This window comes from Myotis yumanensis, unplaced genomic scaffold, assembly GCF_028538775.1.
Source record: "Myotis yumanensis isolate MYYU_CA2020_CCGP unplaced genomic scaffold, mMyoYum1.0.hap1 SCAF_3, whole genome shotgun sequence".
NCBI classification, from domain to species: Eukaryota; Metazoa; Chordata; class Mammalia; order Chiroptera; family Vespertilionidae; genus Myotis; species Myotis yumanensis.
In genome coordinates this window covers 102,302,000-102,320,043 of record NW_027223754.1, presented here as the reverse complement: position 1 = coordinate 102,320,043, position 18,044 = coordinate 102,302,000, and the positions used below count along the sequence as shown (strand labels likewise).

General features: G+C 39.8%; 1 protein-coding gene across 4 annotated transcripts in view; it reads left to right on the top strand.

Moving 5' to 3' along the window:
* FAM168B (family with sequence similarity 168 member B) overlaps nucleotides 1-17,822 on the top strand; it is an 84,513-nt gene extending 66,691 nt beyond the window's left edge. For 2 of the 4 annotated variants that reach the window (XM_070409220.1, XM_070409218.1), the window contains exons 4-7: nucleotides 10,881-11,023; nucleotides 11,149-11,326; nucleotides 12,976-13,100; nucleotides 17,166-17,822. In XM_070409220.1, coding sequence (XP_070265321.1) covers nucleotides 10,881-11,023; nucleotides 11,149-11,326; nucleotides 12,976-13,088 — 434 coding nt within the window. In that variant the 3' untranslated portion in view covers nucleotides 13,089-13,100; nucleotides 17,166-17,822. Of the gene's footprint in view, nucleotides 1-7,039; nucleotides 7,098-10,880; nucleotides 11,024-11,148; nucleotides 11,327-12,975; nucleotides 13,101-13,498; nucleotides 13,668-17,165 lie in introns of all 4 variants that reach the window. The other 2 variants (XR_011470791.1, XM_070409219.1) reach the window with 2 other exon arrangements.
* Nucleotides 17,823-18,044: the final 222 nt, after the last annotated feature.

Genomic DNA, 18,044 nt, shown 5'->3' with positions numbered 1-18,044 from the left:
TAGGATTGATGTTTCTTTGCTGATTTTTTTTTAGAGGATTTGTCCAATGGTGATAGTAGGGTATTAAGTCCCCTACTATGATTGTATTACTGTAAATCTCCCCCCTGATATCCTCAAGAAGTTTTTTTTATGTATTTGGGTGCTCCTGTATTGGGTGCGTATATGTTTACCAGAGTTATTTCTTCTTGTTGGATTGCTCCACTTAGTATTATGAAGTGGCCTTACTTATCTCTTTTTATGTCCTTCACTTTGAGATCTTACTTGTCAAATATAAGTCAGCTTTTTTTTTTTCATTTCCATTCGCCTAAAAAACCTTTTTCCATCCCTTCACCATCAGTCTGTGTGTGTCTTTTTTTCTGAGGTGGGGTTCCTGTAGACAGCAGATATATGGGTCCTGTTTTCTTATCCACCCAGTTACCCTATGTCTTTTGATTGGGGCATTTCATACATTTACATTTAAAGTTATTATTGATAGGTACTTGTCGCCATTTTTATTCTTTACCCCTGTGTTCCTTCTTCGTTTCCTATTTGTTCTTTTTACAGTAGACCCTTTAGCATTTCTTGCATTGCTGGTTTGGTGGTAATAAGCTCCCTCAGTCCTTTTTTGTCTGTGAAGCTCCTGATTTCACCCTCAATTTTGAGTGATAGCCTTGCTGGGTGCAGTATTCTTGGATTCAGACCCTTCCTTTTCATGACTTTGTATATTTCATTCCATTCCCTTCTTGCCTGATGTTTTCTGTTTAGAAATCATTCGCCAGTCTGATGGGGGATCCTTTGTAGGTAACTTTCTGTCTCTCCCTCTGGCTGCTTTTAGTATTCTTACTTTGTCGTTGGTTTTTGCCAATTTAATTATATTTTGCTTTGGCGTATGTCTTTATGAGTTCATTTTGTTTGGGACTCAGTGAGCTTCTTGGGTTTGTGTGAGTTTTTTCTTCCCTATATCAGGGAAGTTTTCTGTCATTATTTCTTCAAACAGGTTTTCTATTCCTTGCTCAGTTTCCTCTCCTTCTGGCATTCCAATTATGCGGATGTTGTTTCATTTTGTGTTGTCCCAAAGTTCTCTTAGGCTCTCCTCCTGCTTTTTATTTATTTTTTCTATAAGCTGCTCTGCTTGGATATTTTTTCCTACTTTGTCTTCTAGCTCACTGATGCAGTCCTCTGCTTCTTCTAGTCTACTGTTGATGCTTTCTATTGAATTCTTTATAGCAGTGATGTCATTTTTCACTTCTTCCTGGTTCTTCTTCATTTCCTCTTGGTTCTTACACATATGGTTGAATTTGTCTTCCATTCTTTTCATCCACCTTATGACCATCTCTCTGAATTCTTTCTCTGACAGGTTGCTTGCCTCCATGTCGTTTACTTCCTTTTCTGGTGATGCCTGCTTTTCTTTCATATGCGGGCTGTTTCTTTGTCTCCCCATGTTCTCCTCCGGGTGTCCGGTTATATAGTTCTCTCTCTCTCACACTATCTTGCAGTCTGCCTTTCCATCGGCAGCCATCTTCCTTCCTCCTCTCAAGCTTCTTTCTTTCTTCCCTCCCTCCCTTCTTTCCTTCCTTCCTTCCCTCCTTCCTTCCTTCCTTCCTTCCTTCCTTCCTTCCTTCCTTCCTTTCTCTCTCTCTCTCTCTTTCTCTCTCTCTCTCTCTCTCTCTCTCTCTTTCTTTCTCAGGATTGCTTTGGCTGCTTGGGATCTTTTGTGGTTCTGTACAAATTTGAGGGTTTTTTGTTTTTGTTGTTGTTCTATTTCTGTGAAAAATGCCATTGGAATTTTATAGTGATTGCATTAAATCTGTAGATTGCTTTATGTAATATGGACAATTTTGTAATGTTAATTCTTCCAGTACATGAACATGGAATATCTTTCCATTTCTTTGTGTCATCTTCATTTTTTTAAATGTCTTATAGCTTTCATTGTACAGGCATTTCACAACTCTTAGGTGAAATTTATTCCTAAATATTTTACTCTTCTTGTTGTGATTTTTAAATAGGATTGTTTCTTAATTTTTCTTTCTTATAGTTTGTAAGTAGTATATAGAAGCACCACAATTTTTGTAAATTGATTTTGTACTCTGTACTTTACTGTATCTATTAATAATTTCTAACAGTTTTTTTGGTAGTCTTTAGGGTTTTCTTTATGTAAAATCCTGTCATCAGTTTTACTTCTTCCTTTCCTAATTGGATGCCATTTATTCATTTATATTAATCATTATTTTTTTTTTTCCCTAATTGCTCTTTCTAGGACTTCCAGTAAAAGTGGTGGACTTTAGTTCATGGGTCAACACTCTGAGCAACCGGCTAGGACTTTTCATTGTTGTTCTTAAAGATGGTTATTATTTTTTTTCAAATCCTCACCCAGGGATATGTTTTTATTGATTTTGGGAAGAGAGGAAGGAGGGAGAGAGAGAGAGAGAGAGAGAGAGAGAGAGAGAGAGAGAGAGAGAACATCAGTGTGTGAGAGAGAAACATCAATTGGTTGCCTCCTTTACATTCCTGGACCGGGGATCAAATCTGCAACCTAGGTAATGGTCCTGACCAGGAATTGAACTCTCAACCTTTTCGTATATGGGATGACTCTCCAGCTGATTAAGCCATCAGGCCAGGGTGAGAAGGTAATGATTTTTATCCTTTATTCTGTTAATGTATATCACAATGATTTGCAGAAATTGAACCATTTTTGCATCCCTGGAATAAATCTCACATGACCATGCATATGATTCTTTTAATGTATTGTTTTATTCAGTTAGCTAATATTTTGTTGTGGATTTTTGTATCTATTTTTTATCTGAATAATATTATTTGTTAGTGTTCTTATCTGTTTTTGATATCAAGATAATATTGGCCTTGTAACATGAGTTTGGAAGCATTCCCTCCTCTTTAATTTTTTGGAAGTGTTTGAGGAGGATGGGTATTTAATGTTTTTTGAATGTTTGGTAGAATTCACCAGTGAGCCCATATCTGGTCCTGGACTCTTGGTTTTTGATTACTGTTTCAATCACCATACTGGTGATTGGTTTATTTAGATTCTCTATTTCTTCATGATTCAATTTTGGAAGATTGTGTGATTCTAAGAATTTATTCATTTTTTTCTAGATTATCCAATTTGTTGTCGTATAGGTGTTCATTTATTTAATTTTAAAATATGCTTTTATTGATTTTTTTAGAGAGATAGGAAGAGAAAGGGATAGATAAATAGAAACATAGCTGAGAGAGATACATCATCAATCGGCTGCCTCCTACACGGCCCCTACTAGAGAATGAGCCCACAACCTGGGCATGTGCCCTGACTAGGAATCAAACCAGTGGCCTCTTAGTTCATGGTTCGACACTCAACCACTGAGCTGGCACAGATTGTTGCTTTTTGATATTGAGTTTGTTACCAGGTTGAAGTAGCTGTAGTTATTTAGAATGCTTTTTTTTCCCCCTTAACCTTTATACTGTAATTGTCTAACAGCCTTTTCTGATATTGAATCACAAACTTCTGATTCTGTTTTCTTATCACCTTACTCAGAGTTTTGGGTACTTGTGCTTTTTGTTTCAGGTAGAAGAGCTCCTTCCTTTAAGCATTTCTTGAATGGCAAATCCAATGTTTATGAACTCCCTCAGCTTTCGTTTATCTGGGAAAGACTTCACTTCTTTTTCATATCTAAAGGATAACTTTGTTTGATAGAATATTCTTGACTAACATTTTGTATCTTTTAGTATTTTAAATGTCATTTCACTCTCCTGGCCCATAGGGTTTCATCAGCTGATAGCCTAATGGTGGTACATTTGTAGGTTACCATCTTTTATTCTCTGGCTGCCTTTAAAATTCTTTATCATTGACTTTTGACAGTTTTGATGTGTCTTGGAGAAGGTTTTGTTTTGTTTTGTTTGCATTGAGATATTTAGGTGTTCTCTTAGTTTCATGGACTTTGTATACTGAATTCCTACCTCAGTTGTGGAAAGTTCTCATCTATTATTTCTCTAAATAAGCTCTCTGCTTCTTTCTCCCTCTCTTACCCTTCTGGAATACCCATTTTCATTTTGTTGCCCTTTCTAATGGAGTTGGATAGTTCTCATAGAGTTCTTCATTTTTGAAAAAAATCATAGTTCTCTCTACTCATCTGCTTGAATTATTTATAGATTTCTATCTGCCAGCTCACAATTCTCTCTTCTATATGATCTATCTGGAGCTCCCACAATTCTCTATTCCATATGATCTGCTATATTTCCAAAGCATTCATCATCTCATTTATTGAGTTCTTCAGCTGCAGAATTTCTGTTTAGGTCTTTGTTAATTTACTTATTCTGCTTATTAATTTTATTATTGAACCCATTGATCTGAATTTCTGAGTTTTCTTGTAGTTTCTTCACGTTGCCTATTTTGAATTCTCTCTCAGTTAGATCACAATCTTCTATGACTTTAAGTGTGGTTTTGGGAGAATTATTATTTTCTTTATCTGCTACCGTGTAACCATGATTTTTTTTTTATGGTGTTTGATGAGTTATTCCTCTGGGTGCATTTGAAGTAGCCAATACCTTTCTTATTTTAGTACAGCTTTGTTGTTTATTTTGATCCTAATAGTCCAACAGGTTGGTAATTAGAGGCCTTTTTAGTTTTCCAGTACATGGTGCCATAGCACATATTTTTGGTTTCTCCTACCTGACATGCCTCTGGCTATATTTGAGCACTAGTGCTTTACTCTCTCCACCAAAGGTGTCGTTGGTGCCTTGTCATTGCTGTTTGTTACTCTGGGATAACTAGTGTCTTGCTGCTGCTAGTGTCGCTGGGGTCACATATCAGAGTCACCAGGATAGCAGTTGCCTCCACCACATCTGATGTCATCTGGTTGTGGGTACTGCTGTGGCAGTGCGACGAGGTTTGGAGGATGGAGAGAGCTGTGTGGTAAATGTTTCCCTCCACGTCCCGTGTGGTTCAGGGTTCAGGATCTGGAAGAGGGGCTGCACACAAATGAAAGAGAAGAGACAAGAGATAATTTGGGAATATTGGGGGACCAAGCGGCAAGTCCAACTCAAGGAGAAGGACTTCCCCTGGTGCTCAGGCCGAGCCAACCTTTTATTGGTTTGGTATACACCCATAGCCCTTAGGCAGGCAATTTCCAGTAACAGGCAGACTAGCCCATCAGCAAGGATTTACATAATAATAAATGGGGAAGTTGCTTCAGCTACCATTGTCTGGACTAACAATGGGTGCACAGCCCTGACCTTTGCAAGGGCTTCAAGGATCACCAGCCTTCCAGGTTCCTTGTCTACACTTCTCTGCCAGTGAAGACAATAGGCAGTTTCCCACAGAGCTGGGGTTGCCTGTGGCACTGTGGCCGGGAGGCTGAAGTCATGTATGTTGACTCTGGGGTAGCCAGAGTTGTCGTGGTGGGAACAGGGTTGGAGGTGGCACCTCTGCGGTTCCCCCAGTTCCTACCCCTTTATGTGTTTCAGTCCACCATTTTCAGCTGTACAGATGCTGGATCTTTCCATTGTCCTGGTGTGTTGGGTGAGGAGACTTTGTTGAGTCATGGATACTTTACTTGTTACTGATAGAAGGGGAGAGATAAGGGAGCATCTCATGCCACCATGATGCTAATGTCACTACCATGCATAATTTTTTTTTAAAAACTGCCGAAACTGGTTTGGCTCAGTGGATAGAGCGTCGGCCTGTGGACTGAAAGGTCCCGGGTTCGATTCCAGTCAAGGGCATGTACCTGGGTTGCGGGCACATCCCCAGTAGGAGATGTGCAGGAGGCAGCTGATCGATGTTTTTCTCTCATCGATGTTTCTAACTCTCTATCTCTCTCCCTTCCTCTCTGTAAAAAATCAATAAAATATATTTTAAAAATAATAATAATAATATTGATGGACACTTAGGTTGCTTCCATAGCTTGGCCATTGTAAATGATGCAGTGAACATACAGATATATATGCCTTTTTGAATTAATGTTTTGGGTTTCTTCGGATAAATATCCAGAAGTAGAATTGCTGGGTCCTTCTTTGTCTCTTGGTATAGCCTTTGTCTGTTTTGTCTCGTATAAGTATTGCTACCCCAGCTTTTTTGTTTGTTTCTATTTTCATGAAATATCTTTTGCATACCTTTACTTTTAGCCTGTGTCTTTCTATCTGAAACAAGTCTCTTGTAGATAGCATATGTTAAGGGTCTTATTTTGTTATTCATTCAGCTGCCATATGTCTTTTGATTGGAGACTTTAATCCATTTGCATTTAAAATAATTGTTGATAGATATGTATTTATTGGCATTTTATTCATATTTTCTATCTTTTTAAAAAATTTTATTTTCTTAAAGAAGACTTTTAACATTTTTTGTAATGCTCATTAAGTGGTGATGCATTCTTTAGCTTTTTCTTTTTTGGGAAGCTCTTTATCTACCCTTTGATTCTAAATGGAGCTTTGCTGGGTAGAGTAATTTTGTTTGTGGGTCCTTGCTTTTCATCACTTTGAATATTTTGTGCCAAGCCTTTCTGGCCTGCAAAGTTTCTATTGAGAAATCAGCTGACAGTCTTATAGAAGCTCCCTTGTCGATAACTAACTGCTTTTCTCTTGCTACTTTTAATATTCTCTCTTTGTCTTTAACCTTTGGCATTTTAATTATGATGTGTCTTGGTGTTTGCCTCTTTGGGTTCATCTTGTTTGGTACTCTGTGCTTCCTGGACTTTTATGTCTATTTCCTTTACCAGGTTAGAGAAGTTTTGTGTCATTATTTTTTGTTTGTTTGTTTTTTTGTTAATCCTCACCCAAGGATATTTTTTCCCATTTATTTTTAGAGAGAGTAGAAGGGAGGGGGAGAGGCAAAAATCACCTGGTATTTGTCTTTCTCTGTCTGACTTATTTCACTCAGAGAGAAACATCACTGTAAGAGAGACACATTGATTGCTTGCTTCCCACACATGCCCCAACTGGAGCCAGGGATCGAGCCTGCAAACCGAGGTACGTGTCCTTGACCAGAATTGAACCTGGGACCCTTCAGTCCATGGGCTGATGCTCTAACCACTGAGAAACCAGTTAGGGCATGTCATTTTTTTTTTTCAAACAGGTTTTCAATTTCTTGCTCTCTTTCTTCTTCTTCTGGAGCCCTCATGATATGAATGTTGGTAAGCTTGAAATTGTTCCAGAAGCTCCTTACACTATCTTCATTTTTTTCATTTTGTTGTCCTGAGGGGTGTTTTCTTCTTTCTTACCTTTCAAGTCATTGATTTGATTCTCTACTGTGATTCCCTATAATGTATTCTTCCTTTAAGTTAGTGTATTCTTCATTTCTAACTGGATCTTTTTTATGTTTTCTATCTCCATTCTTATGTTTTCTATCTCTTTATTGAAGTTCTCACTGAGTTTTTCTACATTTTCCTTATGTTCAGTGAGTATCCTTATAACCAGTGTTTTGAGCTTTGCTTTTGGTAGATTGCTCGGTTTAATTTTGTTTAGCTCTTTTTCTGAAGTTTTGTTCTGTTCTTTCATTTGGGACCTGTTTCATTTGTGTTGTTATTTTGGCTGCTTCCCTGTGTTTGTTTCTGTGTATTAGGTAGAGCCTGAATGTCAGTGGTTCTCAACCTTCTGACCCTTTAAATACAGTTCCTCATGTTGTGACCCAACCATAAAATTATTTTCGTTGCTACTTCATAACTGTAATGTTGCTACTGTTATGAATCATAATGTAAATATCTGATATACAGGATGGTCTTAGGCGACCCCTGTGAAAGGGTTGTTCGACCGCCAAAGGGGTCGCGACCCACAGGTTGAGAACTGCTGCTGTATGTCTTCTAGTCTTGGTAGAGTGGTTTTATGTAGACGGTGTCTTTAGGGCCCAGTGGCTCAGTCTCCACAGTAATCTGAGCTGGGCACTCCAGACTGTGCTCCTTATGTGGGTTGTGTGCACCCTTTTGATCAGCTGTGAGGACTGGCTGGGCCCACTAGAGGATCTGCTGTGCAAGGGCCGACCCCATGGAGCAGAACTCACTTCAGTGGGGCTTAGGTACCTTCTGAGTCTACCCCTTGAGTGTGTCTCTCATGGAGGTGGTTTGGTGGTGCTTTGATGTGGTCTGAAGCTGTCCACCTGGTGTGCTGGCTCTTGGGCCTCCTAATAGTTGCAGTCTAAGGTCAACTGCTGCTTGTGCTCTCCCCAGGGCCACCTGGCACGAGCTACAAAGCAATCTTTAGATGGTTGCTATTTGTGCTGGCCTTGGAGGTGCCCAAGATAGGCCAAGCTGCAAGCTAAGTTAGGCTGCTACTTGTGTCAGGTCTGGGGCCACTTAGAAGAGGTATGGGGTACACGGAGGCCAGATGGTGCTTGTTTGAGAGATTTTAGGAAAATCTGCTGCATGAGCTAAGACAGGCAGTTGTAAGGAAAAGCCACTGGGAAGGGTTTGGGTGGGCCAGCAAGTTGGGTGGGGCAGGGTTGCAGGGAATCACCAGGTTGTTGGAGATTCAGATATCATGGCCTCCTGCGGCCTGTGTGGGAGGGCTCAGCAAAGAAACAATGGCTTCTGCCAGCACTTCTGTCTGTGGGGAAAGCTGCCTCTCCAACCCTTGCCTTAATGCCAGACAATTGAGTTCCTCCCTGTTTGTCCCTGGCACTTTTTGAGCTTCTGCCCCAGCACTGGAGCTCACAGTGCATGAGTTCAAGTAAGTCCCTGCACAGGCTCTTTAAGAGGAACATCTGGGACTTCAGGAGCCCTTTGTCTCACTTAGCTACAACCCTTGCAGGTTTTCACAGTCAAAAATTATGGGGACTTCTCCCACTACTAGGACTCCTTGCTCCACAGTTGAGATATTCTTCCTGATTTTTACTAGGTGTACCAGTTAATAATGCGGATTTTTTTCAATAGATGGAGTTATACATATGGTGATATATATGGGATTTGATATGTATGCTATTTTGTTGTATTGACAGCAAGCTTCAAAACTTCATGTGAAATTTGCTGAAGGTGTTAGCATCATAGATAGTTTTATGCTTAAAAATGTTGAATTTCGTCCCAAAAAAAGAACATTTGTGGGAAGTTTTAATTCTTTACTTTATTTTGAAGAAAAAGTTATTGTATACTTCAGGAAGCTTATGGTGAACATGCTCCATCTCAAGATACTACTTGAGAACGCTGGTTTAAATGCCTTAAAAGTGATGATTTCTATGTGAAAGACAAAGAACGTCCAGGTCAACCGAAAAAGTTTGGAGACCAACAATTACAAATATTATTGGATGAAGATGCATGGCAAACTCAAAAACAACTTGCAGAAAGATTAAACGTTGCTCAGCAAACAAATTCCGATCATTTACAAGCAGTGGGAAAGATTTTAAAGGAAGGAAAATGCGTGCCACATTAACTGAACGAAAGACAAATGGAAAACCAAAAAGTCATCAGTAAAATGTTGCTTCAACGGCACGAAAGAAAGTCTTTTTTGCATCGAATTGTGACTGGTGATGAAAAGTGGATTTATTTTGAGAATCCCAAATGCACAAAATTATGGGTTGATCCAGGTCAACCATCAACATCGACTGCAAGGCCAAATTACTTCAGAAAGAAGACAATGTTCTGCGTTTGGTGGGATCAGGAAGGTGTGGTGTATTATGAGCTTGTAAAACCAGGTGAAACCATTAATACTGATTGCTACTGACAACAAATAATCAATTTGAACCATGGTTTGATCGTGAAATGATCAGAATGGGCCAGAAGACAGGGCAAAGTAATTTTGCTTCCTGATAATGCACCATCACACACTTCAAAACCAGTTAAAGACACATTAAAAGATCTTGCCTGGGAAGTATTAACCCACCCGCCCTATTCACCAGACCTTGCTCCTTCAGATTACCATTTGTTCTGATCGATGGCACACACACTTTCTGAGCAGCACTTCAAAATGTACAAAGAAGTGGAAAATTGGATCTCTGAATGGTTTGCTTCAAAACAAGAAAAGTTCTATTGGGACGGTATCCACAAATTACCTGAAAGATGGGGGAAATGTGTAGCTAGAGAATGGACATTACTTTGAATAAAGCACTTTTGATGTTTCTCTTGAAATTATCATGTTTTCTTTGATTACAAAATCCACCATTATTAACCGGTACACCTAGTAACTGCTGCATGTGGGTGTGGGACCAGCCTGTTCAGCATCTTCACCCCTCATATCAGTCTGATGTAGCTTCTTCTTTATGTCCTTAGTTATAGGACACCTGTCTGTTCAGCTAGATATCAGGTGTTCTGAGTGATAGTTCTGTAGTTTAGTTGTAATTCTTGTTATTGTGGGAGGTTTCAGTATTGAGTTTACCTACATTGCCACCTCGACTGGCAGCCCATGTTTATTTCTTTAAAACAAATTTTTATAAGTGAAATTATAGAACTAATGCCATAGTATGCCCCAAGAAGGCTGTACCAATTTATATTCCATCAGGATAGGTGTTTTTTCCCTTTTTCTATGAGTGTACTTAAAAAAATTTATTATTTTATTTCAGAGAGGAAGGGACAGGGAGAGAGAGATAGAAACATCAATGATGATAGAGAATCATTGATCAGTCGCCTCCTGCACACCCCACTCCAGGGATTGAGCCCACAACCCGGGCATATGCCCTGACCAGGAATCAAACCGTGACCTCCTGGTTCAGAGGTAGATGCTCAACCACTGAGCCATGCCAGCCAGAATGAATGTACTTTCAGAATTACTTTTTCCTTCTGTTTTTATTCTTTCTTCCAAAGTGACTCCCACCCTACACACACATTCTTATACATTAAGTAACGAAGTCAGATCTTAGTGGAGCTCATATGGGGCCACAATGGTGTCATGGTCAGGGCTGGAAAACTGAGTCGCTTATCACTGTATACTTGGTTCCTTCCTTTTGTCTGGCAAATGTGGATTTGTGAAAAGTTCATTGGGCTTCTTTGTTTTAGGTTACACTCCTGGCACACCTTATAAAGTGTCCTGTTCCCCCACCAGCGGGGCGGTGCCACCATATTCCTCCTCCCCCAACCCATACCAGACTGCTGTATACCCTGTGCGAAGTGCCTACCCCCAGCAAAGCCCATATGCACAGGTAGGCCTTGGGTGCACTGTGAGGTTCTTGATACTGTTCTTGGGCACTGTATATGTAGATCCCACCTGGGGTCTTACCCACTGGGTGTAGAGTTCTGTTACAGTTGTCGCTCTTCCTCCCCACAGCAAGGCACATTCTACACACAGCACCTGTATGCAGCACCCCCTCACGTCATCCACCACACCACAGTGGTGCAGCCCAACGGCATGCCGGCGACAATGTACTCTGCTCCCATCCCTCCTCCAAGAGGCAACGGGGTCACCATGGGTATGGTGGCTGGGACCACTATGGCCATGTCGGCAGGTGAGTCGACTCTGGGTTTCCTGTTCTATGGTGGCATGAGAGCTGGGAAGGGAGAGCTCACTAATACCCTGACCCCTGGCCTTGATATTTCATGTCTAGAATTGTGTGGAAGGACATATTCTTTTGGGAAGGAATAGCATATTATATTTTTCTTTTTTCCTCCTTCTCCTTTCAGTTGAGACAAGACAGGAGTGGGGGTTAGAGTACTAAATCATGAACAAGTACCCTCCTGGTAGAGTATGACTGGATGGCACTCTCTGAATTTCAGAGGGCTACTTTGTTGCTGAGTTAAGCCGTTTGACAGTAGGAACTAGGAGTGACCAGATCTCCTCTGTGAGCATCTCCTCTGTGACCAGATCTCCTCTGTAAAGCAGAAGGGCAACTTTATATTCTGGGGGATTGGACCTTTTAGTATGGGTTCCTTTGCAGGCCAAATTGTCTGTCTAGGAAAGCTACTCTTGTGTTAATAGACATCACAGCTACTTGTAGAAATCCTTTGACATTCATTGACTTTATTTCCCAAGGAAAATAAACCACTGAAAGATGCGAACCCTGGCTAGGATGGACACATCTACCTGGAGCCCTGGCACCTCTGTGGCAGGGGCCAGGTACACACGATGCACTTGGTTGCCCAGGACTGGGATTTAAAAAAAAAATATATTGTTCCCTCTATGTTTTCTAAACTTTACTTCAATTAAGAAAATCATGCCAGAGAGAAAGGTGTTTCTTCTTAGTTTCTATTTTATTTGGTTTTCCCATACTTATCTTTGAAGGCAAAAGAGATTATACTTTCTGTCATGTATATGTTTGTGACAGGTAGAAGGAAGGGAAGACAGGTCTGGGATGAGTGTGGGCAGTGAGACAGGAGAGGGAAGAGAGTGAAGGCTGTTATTTTTGAGGTAGTGCTTATCTGCAAATGGACTCAGATAATCGCTGCCTTTTCTTCAGGTTAGGGAAAAATACATTTAGCTTAATGTACTCTGAAGTTTATATGGTTTGGAATCTCCCTCAATCCCTCTCTTCCATTTATTTGTTTCATATTAATAATTTTTAAGGGTACAGTTCAGTAGTGTTAAGTATATTTACACTGTTGTGAAACATCTCCAGAACTTTTTTTTATCTTACAAAACTAAAGCGCTGTTACCATTAAACAACTTTTCTTTCCCCCTGCCCGCCAACCCCTGACACCAGCATTCTACTTCCTGTCTCTATCAATGACTACTCTAGGGACTTCAAATAAGTGGAATCATACAGTACTTGTCTTTTTGTGACTGGTTTTTTTCATCTAGCATAATGTTCTCAAGGTTCATATGAGTTGTAACATGTGACAGATTTCTTCCTTTTTAAGGCTGAATAATATTTTTATTTTGTCTTTTATCATCTAATCCACAAAAATAATTGAGTATGTTTATATAAAGGGAAAGCATAAAGATTTCCACAAATGTATTACCATTATGAGCTTTCTGTGTTTATACATCTTTGAGTAGTTCTTATATAATCAGAGTTCTGACAGCAGTCAAGGTCCAAGGCCCTTTCCCTCTTCCTTACGTCCCTCCTTGTCAGAGGAAGCATAAAGTTGTGTAGTGATGATGTAAGGACAGCCTTGACTGTGGGCAGTGCTACCTGCCACACACTCCTCTTTCTTGCAGGTACCCTGCTTACTGCCCACTCCCCAACTCCTGTCGCCCCCCACCCAGTCACTGTGCCCACGTATCGGGGTCCAGGAACGCCCACCTACAGCTACGTGCCCCCTCAGTGGTGATCACCTGCAAATGTAAGTGACTGGTGAAGCCTAGGTTGGCTCTTGACTAAAGTGCATTTTTTTTCCAGTGGAGAATGGCAAATCTACCATAATTTAAGCACTAATGAGAAAAATGCTACCTGACTGTTCATCCAAGTGTTTAAATTTTTGCTCATATTGGGTTTCTACAAAGTAGAAAAAAGAAGGAAACCATTGAGTACTTGCTATACTATGTTTCTTGTACCCGCCTCCTGCAAAATAAGTAGTATTCCAGTGTAATTGGAAGCCTCTGTGAGGTCCACGGGTATCAGGAACATTTTCTTTCTGCTGCCCTTTTTGGATTTCATCCTCCTCTAATTGAAATGCCTCCTTTTCATAGCAGCAGTGCCAGAGGAGCTCTGTGATTGTGTGTCTTTCTCCCTCCTGCCCAGGTTTGAGGATGGAGCTGTGCAGTCACATCCTGGATATTCCACAGCTGGTGCTGCAGGCCTTGTGCCTCCAACCAGGACTTTCTCTTCTTAATGCTCTCGACACTTAGCTAAATACTACTATGGTCCGGCCTTGCAGATCTCAGCACCATTAGTTTCCAACTAACTACGGGTTGGTCTTAAAGCAAGTCATGTTTTGGGGCTGCCTGGCAATTTTTTTTAGCAAACTGTAATGATGAAAAGGGAGTATTAATGTATTCTGAAATCATATCTAGTTGAATGCATGTTTAAAAAAACAAACACAAAAACAAAGCTTGCTCAAACTACCTGCAGTGATTGATGCAAAACCATCATATGCAAAATCCAAAGGAATGGAAAATATTTTATAACTTGTATGTATCACTAATGCAGTGTTGTAATGTATGCAGAGTCTTAAAGATATAAGTGTTAACGTGAATTTCTTCATAGAGCATCTGAAATCTCTTAAGTGATTCTTCATCCTTTGGGGTTGATGTAGGTTGCCAGTTTGAAACATGAAATTTTAGTTTTTAGCCATCAGTTTATTTCATACTGATTGCACTGGGAGAGTATAGGGTGGGCCACAGCTACTTGGGGTAGCCAGGTTAATGGGCATCACTATCTTTTCATTTAGGTTTGCAGGGTCAGTTTGATGTAGACATTCTTAAAAGATTATCATGAGAGACTAGAGTTGTATGGCCAGTACATTTAGGGGCAATTTGCAGTTTGTCCATCAGCAAACCAGTTTTCTCTGGATTGCTATGTGAATTACCATTACAAAGCTCTTTACAGATAGAGATGCAGTTTTCTATATCTTTATTGGAAAAGCCCTATGTAGAATTAAGTTATTTTCCTAGGATGGAAGATATGTGAAATAAACAGAAAAACTTGGAGGAGGTATTGTTCTCTTCCTGATTTAGTTTAGAAAATCATTTCCCTTTTTTTTCTTTGCTGAGAAATATTTGTGTTAGCTGAAAATATATGTAGGCATTGCTGTTCTTTCCCCCACAAAGAAGGGTAAGATTTCAGCTGTGTGTTCTGAAGAAAGTTGTATATTTAAGAACTATTAAAAAGGGAACAAAACTTTATTTGAAATTGGGTGAGGCTGCCACTATGTTTAGGCCTATCCACTTGATGGAGACTTAATCCTCTGAGACCATCTGGAGACAGGTGTGGGAGGTCTGATGTCTATTGTCTGTGAGCCTCTTTTGCCATCTCTTCTGGCAACTGAGAGCACTCAGCACAAAGCAGGTATAGACAACAAAGGGTCAGGCAGCATCAAAATGCATTTACCTGCCAAGGATTATTATGGAATGGATTTTGTGGTTAAAATATGAATATTGTATATAAGAAATTGAGGAATTTTTTTTTTGAAAAAAAGAAAACATGGGTTCAACTTATATTGATGGGAGTTAGTCTGTTCTCAGATAGAGTCAGAGGGAGTGTGAGGAGAGGTTTTGTCTCCTCTTAGCAGTTTGTCAGGCAGGTGGAGGAGTATGTCCCTGTTCTACCCCATCATTGTTTCAAGTGCTGTGTGCTTTGGTTGGGAAGGGGAGTCTACTCTTCTTATGTCTCTGGCAACTAGGTCAGGGCTCTAACTTTGGTTAGGCTTTCATCCAGATTGGTAAGTGGGACACCTCACCACTGAGCCTTTGGTAATCTTATTTTTTATAGTAAGTATTCTTTGTAACTTTTTTCACATTTTATTTTATAATAAAAAAGTTTAAGAATATTTTTGCATGGATCATGTAAAGAAAAGATTTCTTATTCCTAATACCTGTTAACATAGTGTGTCTACTAAAAAGAACTTTAAATTGCTTCATAAGCACTTAACCCATGTGTGTGTGTACAGTTTGTGCACACTTCTTAAACTTCGTATTGTAATTCCTTCTGTATAGTGGATGGTTTGTAATATCAATAGGTTCCAGGTACAAGTAACAGAAAACTCAGTTTCCTCAAGTTAGTGTAATTAGTTGATAGGAGAAAATGTGATTTTAGTGTATGCTTTTAAAATGCCCCAAACAAAAAAAGGGATGGAGACATTTGAAATCAAGAAGAATCTATTAGAAGTTATATAGGATGTTTCTTCAGGCGTACTTGAGACTTAGGGTGAGTGTTTTCATGAGCACTAAATTAAATGGTGTTTTCAAGAGAAAGCAGAATGGGTTTCATTTCCCCCCATTTATATCAGTATCATGACACTTTCCCCCTAATTTTCTTTTTAAACCTTTTCCCTTTTGTCAAGTTGAGCTGAGAGACTTTATCAGATACTTTTGTGTTACAGAATATATCTTTTCAGTTGAAACTATCAGGGCATCAGCTATCAAATATGATGGTGAAAGGTAGACCTTGTCTAGTATGTATGAATCTGGACTTATGAATAGTAAAAGTATTATAGGTTGTAATTTTAGCAGCGTTTTAAATTCTTTCTAGTAAAATTAATTAAGGAATAAAAGTCCTGTTATAAACTTGCATAATTTGATATCCAAAGCACAATAGTGGAACATTTAAAGAAATTTTGCTTCCTAATTTGAGAGCCTTTTAGCTGAATTATAGTTCTTTTAGAAATTGAGACAGGCAAGCAAAGGATCCTAATTCCTATAAACATGGACATCGTCATGGATATTTAATTTGTTTTGTTTTTACAACCTCTTTCCTAAAGTTTAGGAGGTCCGTTTCTCTGCTTATGGAAATGCTCTAGACTGGATGACTGAGTGTTTAGCCATAATCCCATTAACTTGCTGCCTCTGAGAAGGGAGGATAACATCAGGGCCAGGGCCATTTGTGATAAAACAGGCACATAGGTACTTCCAGAACCTTTTATGTTTCTTATGATAAATCTTTTCAGAGCCTTCTTGTTGGTGTGGTTATTAGACCTACCAGTTGCTATTCTGTGACTTTCTTGTGTACAAAGCAAACATAGTGTTTACAGGAGATTGAGGAAGGTCCTAAGGCTTGGGATGGGCACCTGGTTATTAAGCATCCTGTCCTTGCCAAGCTGGGCAGACAATGCCTGGCTCTCTAGGGTAGCATCATGACTTTAATAATGAGAGGAAATCTATTCTTAAGGCACTTTGGATATGCAAATATCTGGCAATGTTCTTCCTTTATGTGGGTTTCTGTGAGTGTGTCTGCCAGTGATTGATTGTGGAAGGATGGTAAACACAGGCCACATCAATAGTGGAGCCTGCTTTAAAAAGGAAGCCCAAATTTCTCCTGTCCTTTGGAAACAGTATTACTCGGACCAGTTAGGCCACCTTCTCTCCATCTGGCAGCTGGGCGCCTCAGTCATTGCTAGCCTGAGCATTGCCCATATAGGACAGGACACCTGTCTGACACCCTCCATTGGTTGCAAGGGTGGTTTAAGGATGCATGGCTTGAGGTGGGAGACAACTTCTGGTCCTTCTCTGGTGCTTTCTATGGAATGGGGATAATCTATAAATAGGAGTGTGGTTGGCTTAGGGAAAGGGCGGGCTGTTTAGCTCTCCTCTCTGGCACATTTCAAGTATGTGTGTGTGTGTTCATCTGACTTGAGCAGACTGCAAATGACACGCTTCAGAGGAGGGTCTGATCTTTTCAGGTAGAAAGTTACAAGTTGATCTTAGATGTTTCAGAGAATTTATCTCTTTATCCACTCTATTCACTTGAACAGAAAACCTGTGGATGTCATCACTTTATAAAAGTTCCCAGGACTAAAGTCAACTCACTTGGGACAAGGACAGAGGAGATGTGGACATCTCTATCCAGGGAACCCGAATGAACTATGGGAGATGGTATTCTCCAGGATTTGTACGTTGGAGGTGATAGGCAGCTCATCTCTGCCTCCTGAGCCCTGTTGGAGTCTCCCCAGATCCTTGTGTAGATGAGTGAATAGTCAAACGATCTGAGGCCAGCACTCTTGTGCACCCTGCAGGATTGTTCTGACAGCCACTTGAAGGAGAGGCACCAAGGAGCCACATAGATTGTGACTGACCAGGAAATGGTTCCTTTAAAAAAATTTTTTTAAATCATTTCTAAATACTGTTTTTTAGACTGTTCTCTTGGTATATTTTTAAATTTACGTCAGCATTGTCTTCCAGTGTTAAAGGCATCCCTCACCTCTGCATTGAACTTAGATGTCAGTCAATACAAAGGAATGGATATCCATCCTGATCTAGTTCTATTGTCTGTAAATTCATACTATTTTAATTTTTTATGCAATCTGATAAGTAGATGAGCTTAGATTTAAAATTATTAAAAGCACGTTTATTGTAACAAGAGCTATGTATTAACACTGCAGTTTTGAATAAAGATTGACTTGTGTTGCATATTATGGTTTTCATGATTTTTCCCTGTAGGTTTTGTCGCAAGGTGGTTTACCTGCCTGGGAGGTGTTGTAGTTTCTCTAAAGTTTGGAAATCCAGTGGTTTCGAGCAAAAGCCCTGTAGTGCTCAGCTGCTTCCCAGGTACTCTTTATATATATATATATATATATATATATATATATATATATATATATATATATTATTGATTTTTCACAGAGAGGAAGGGA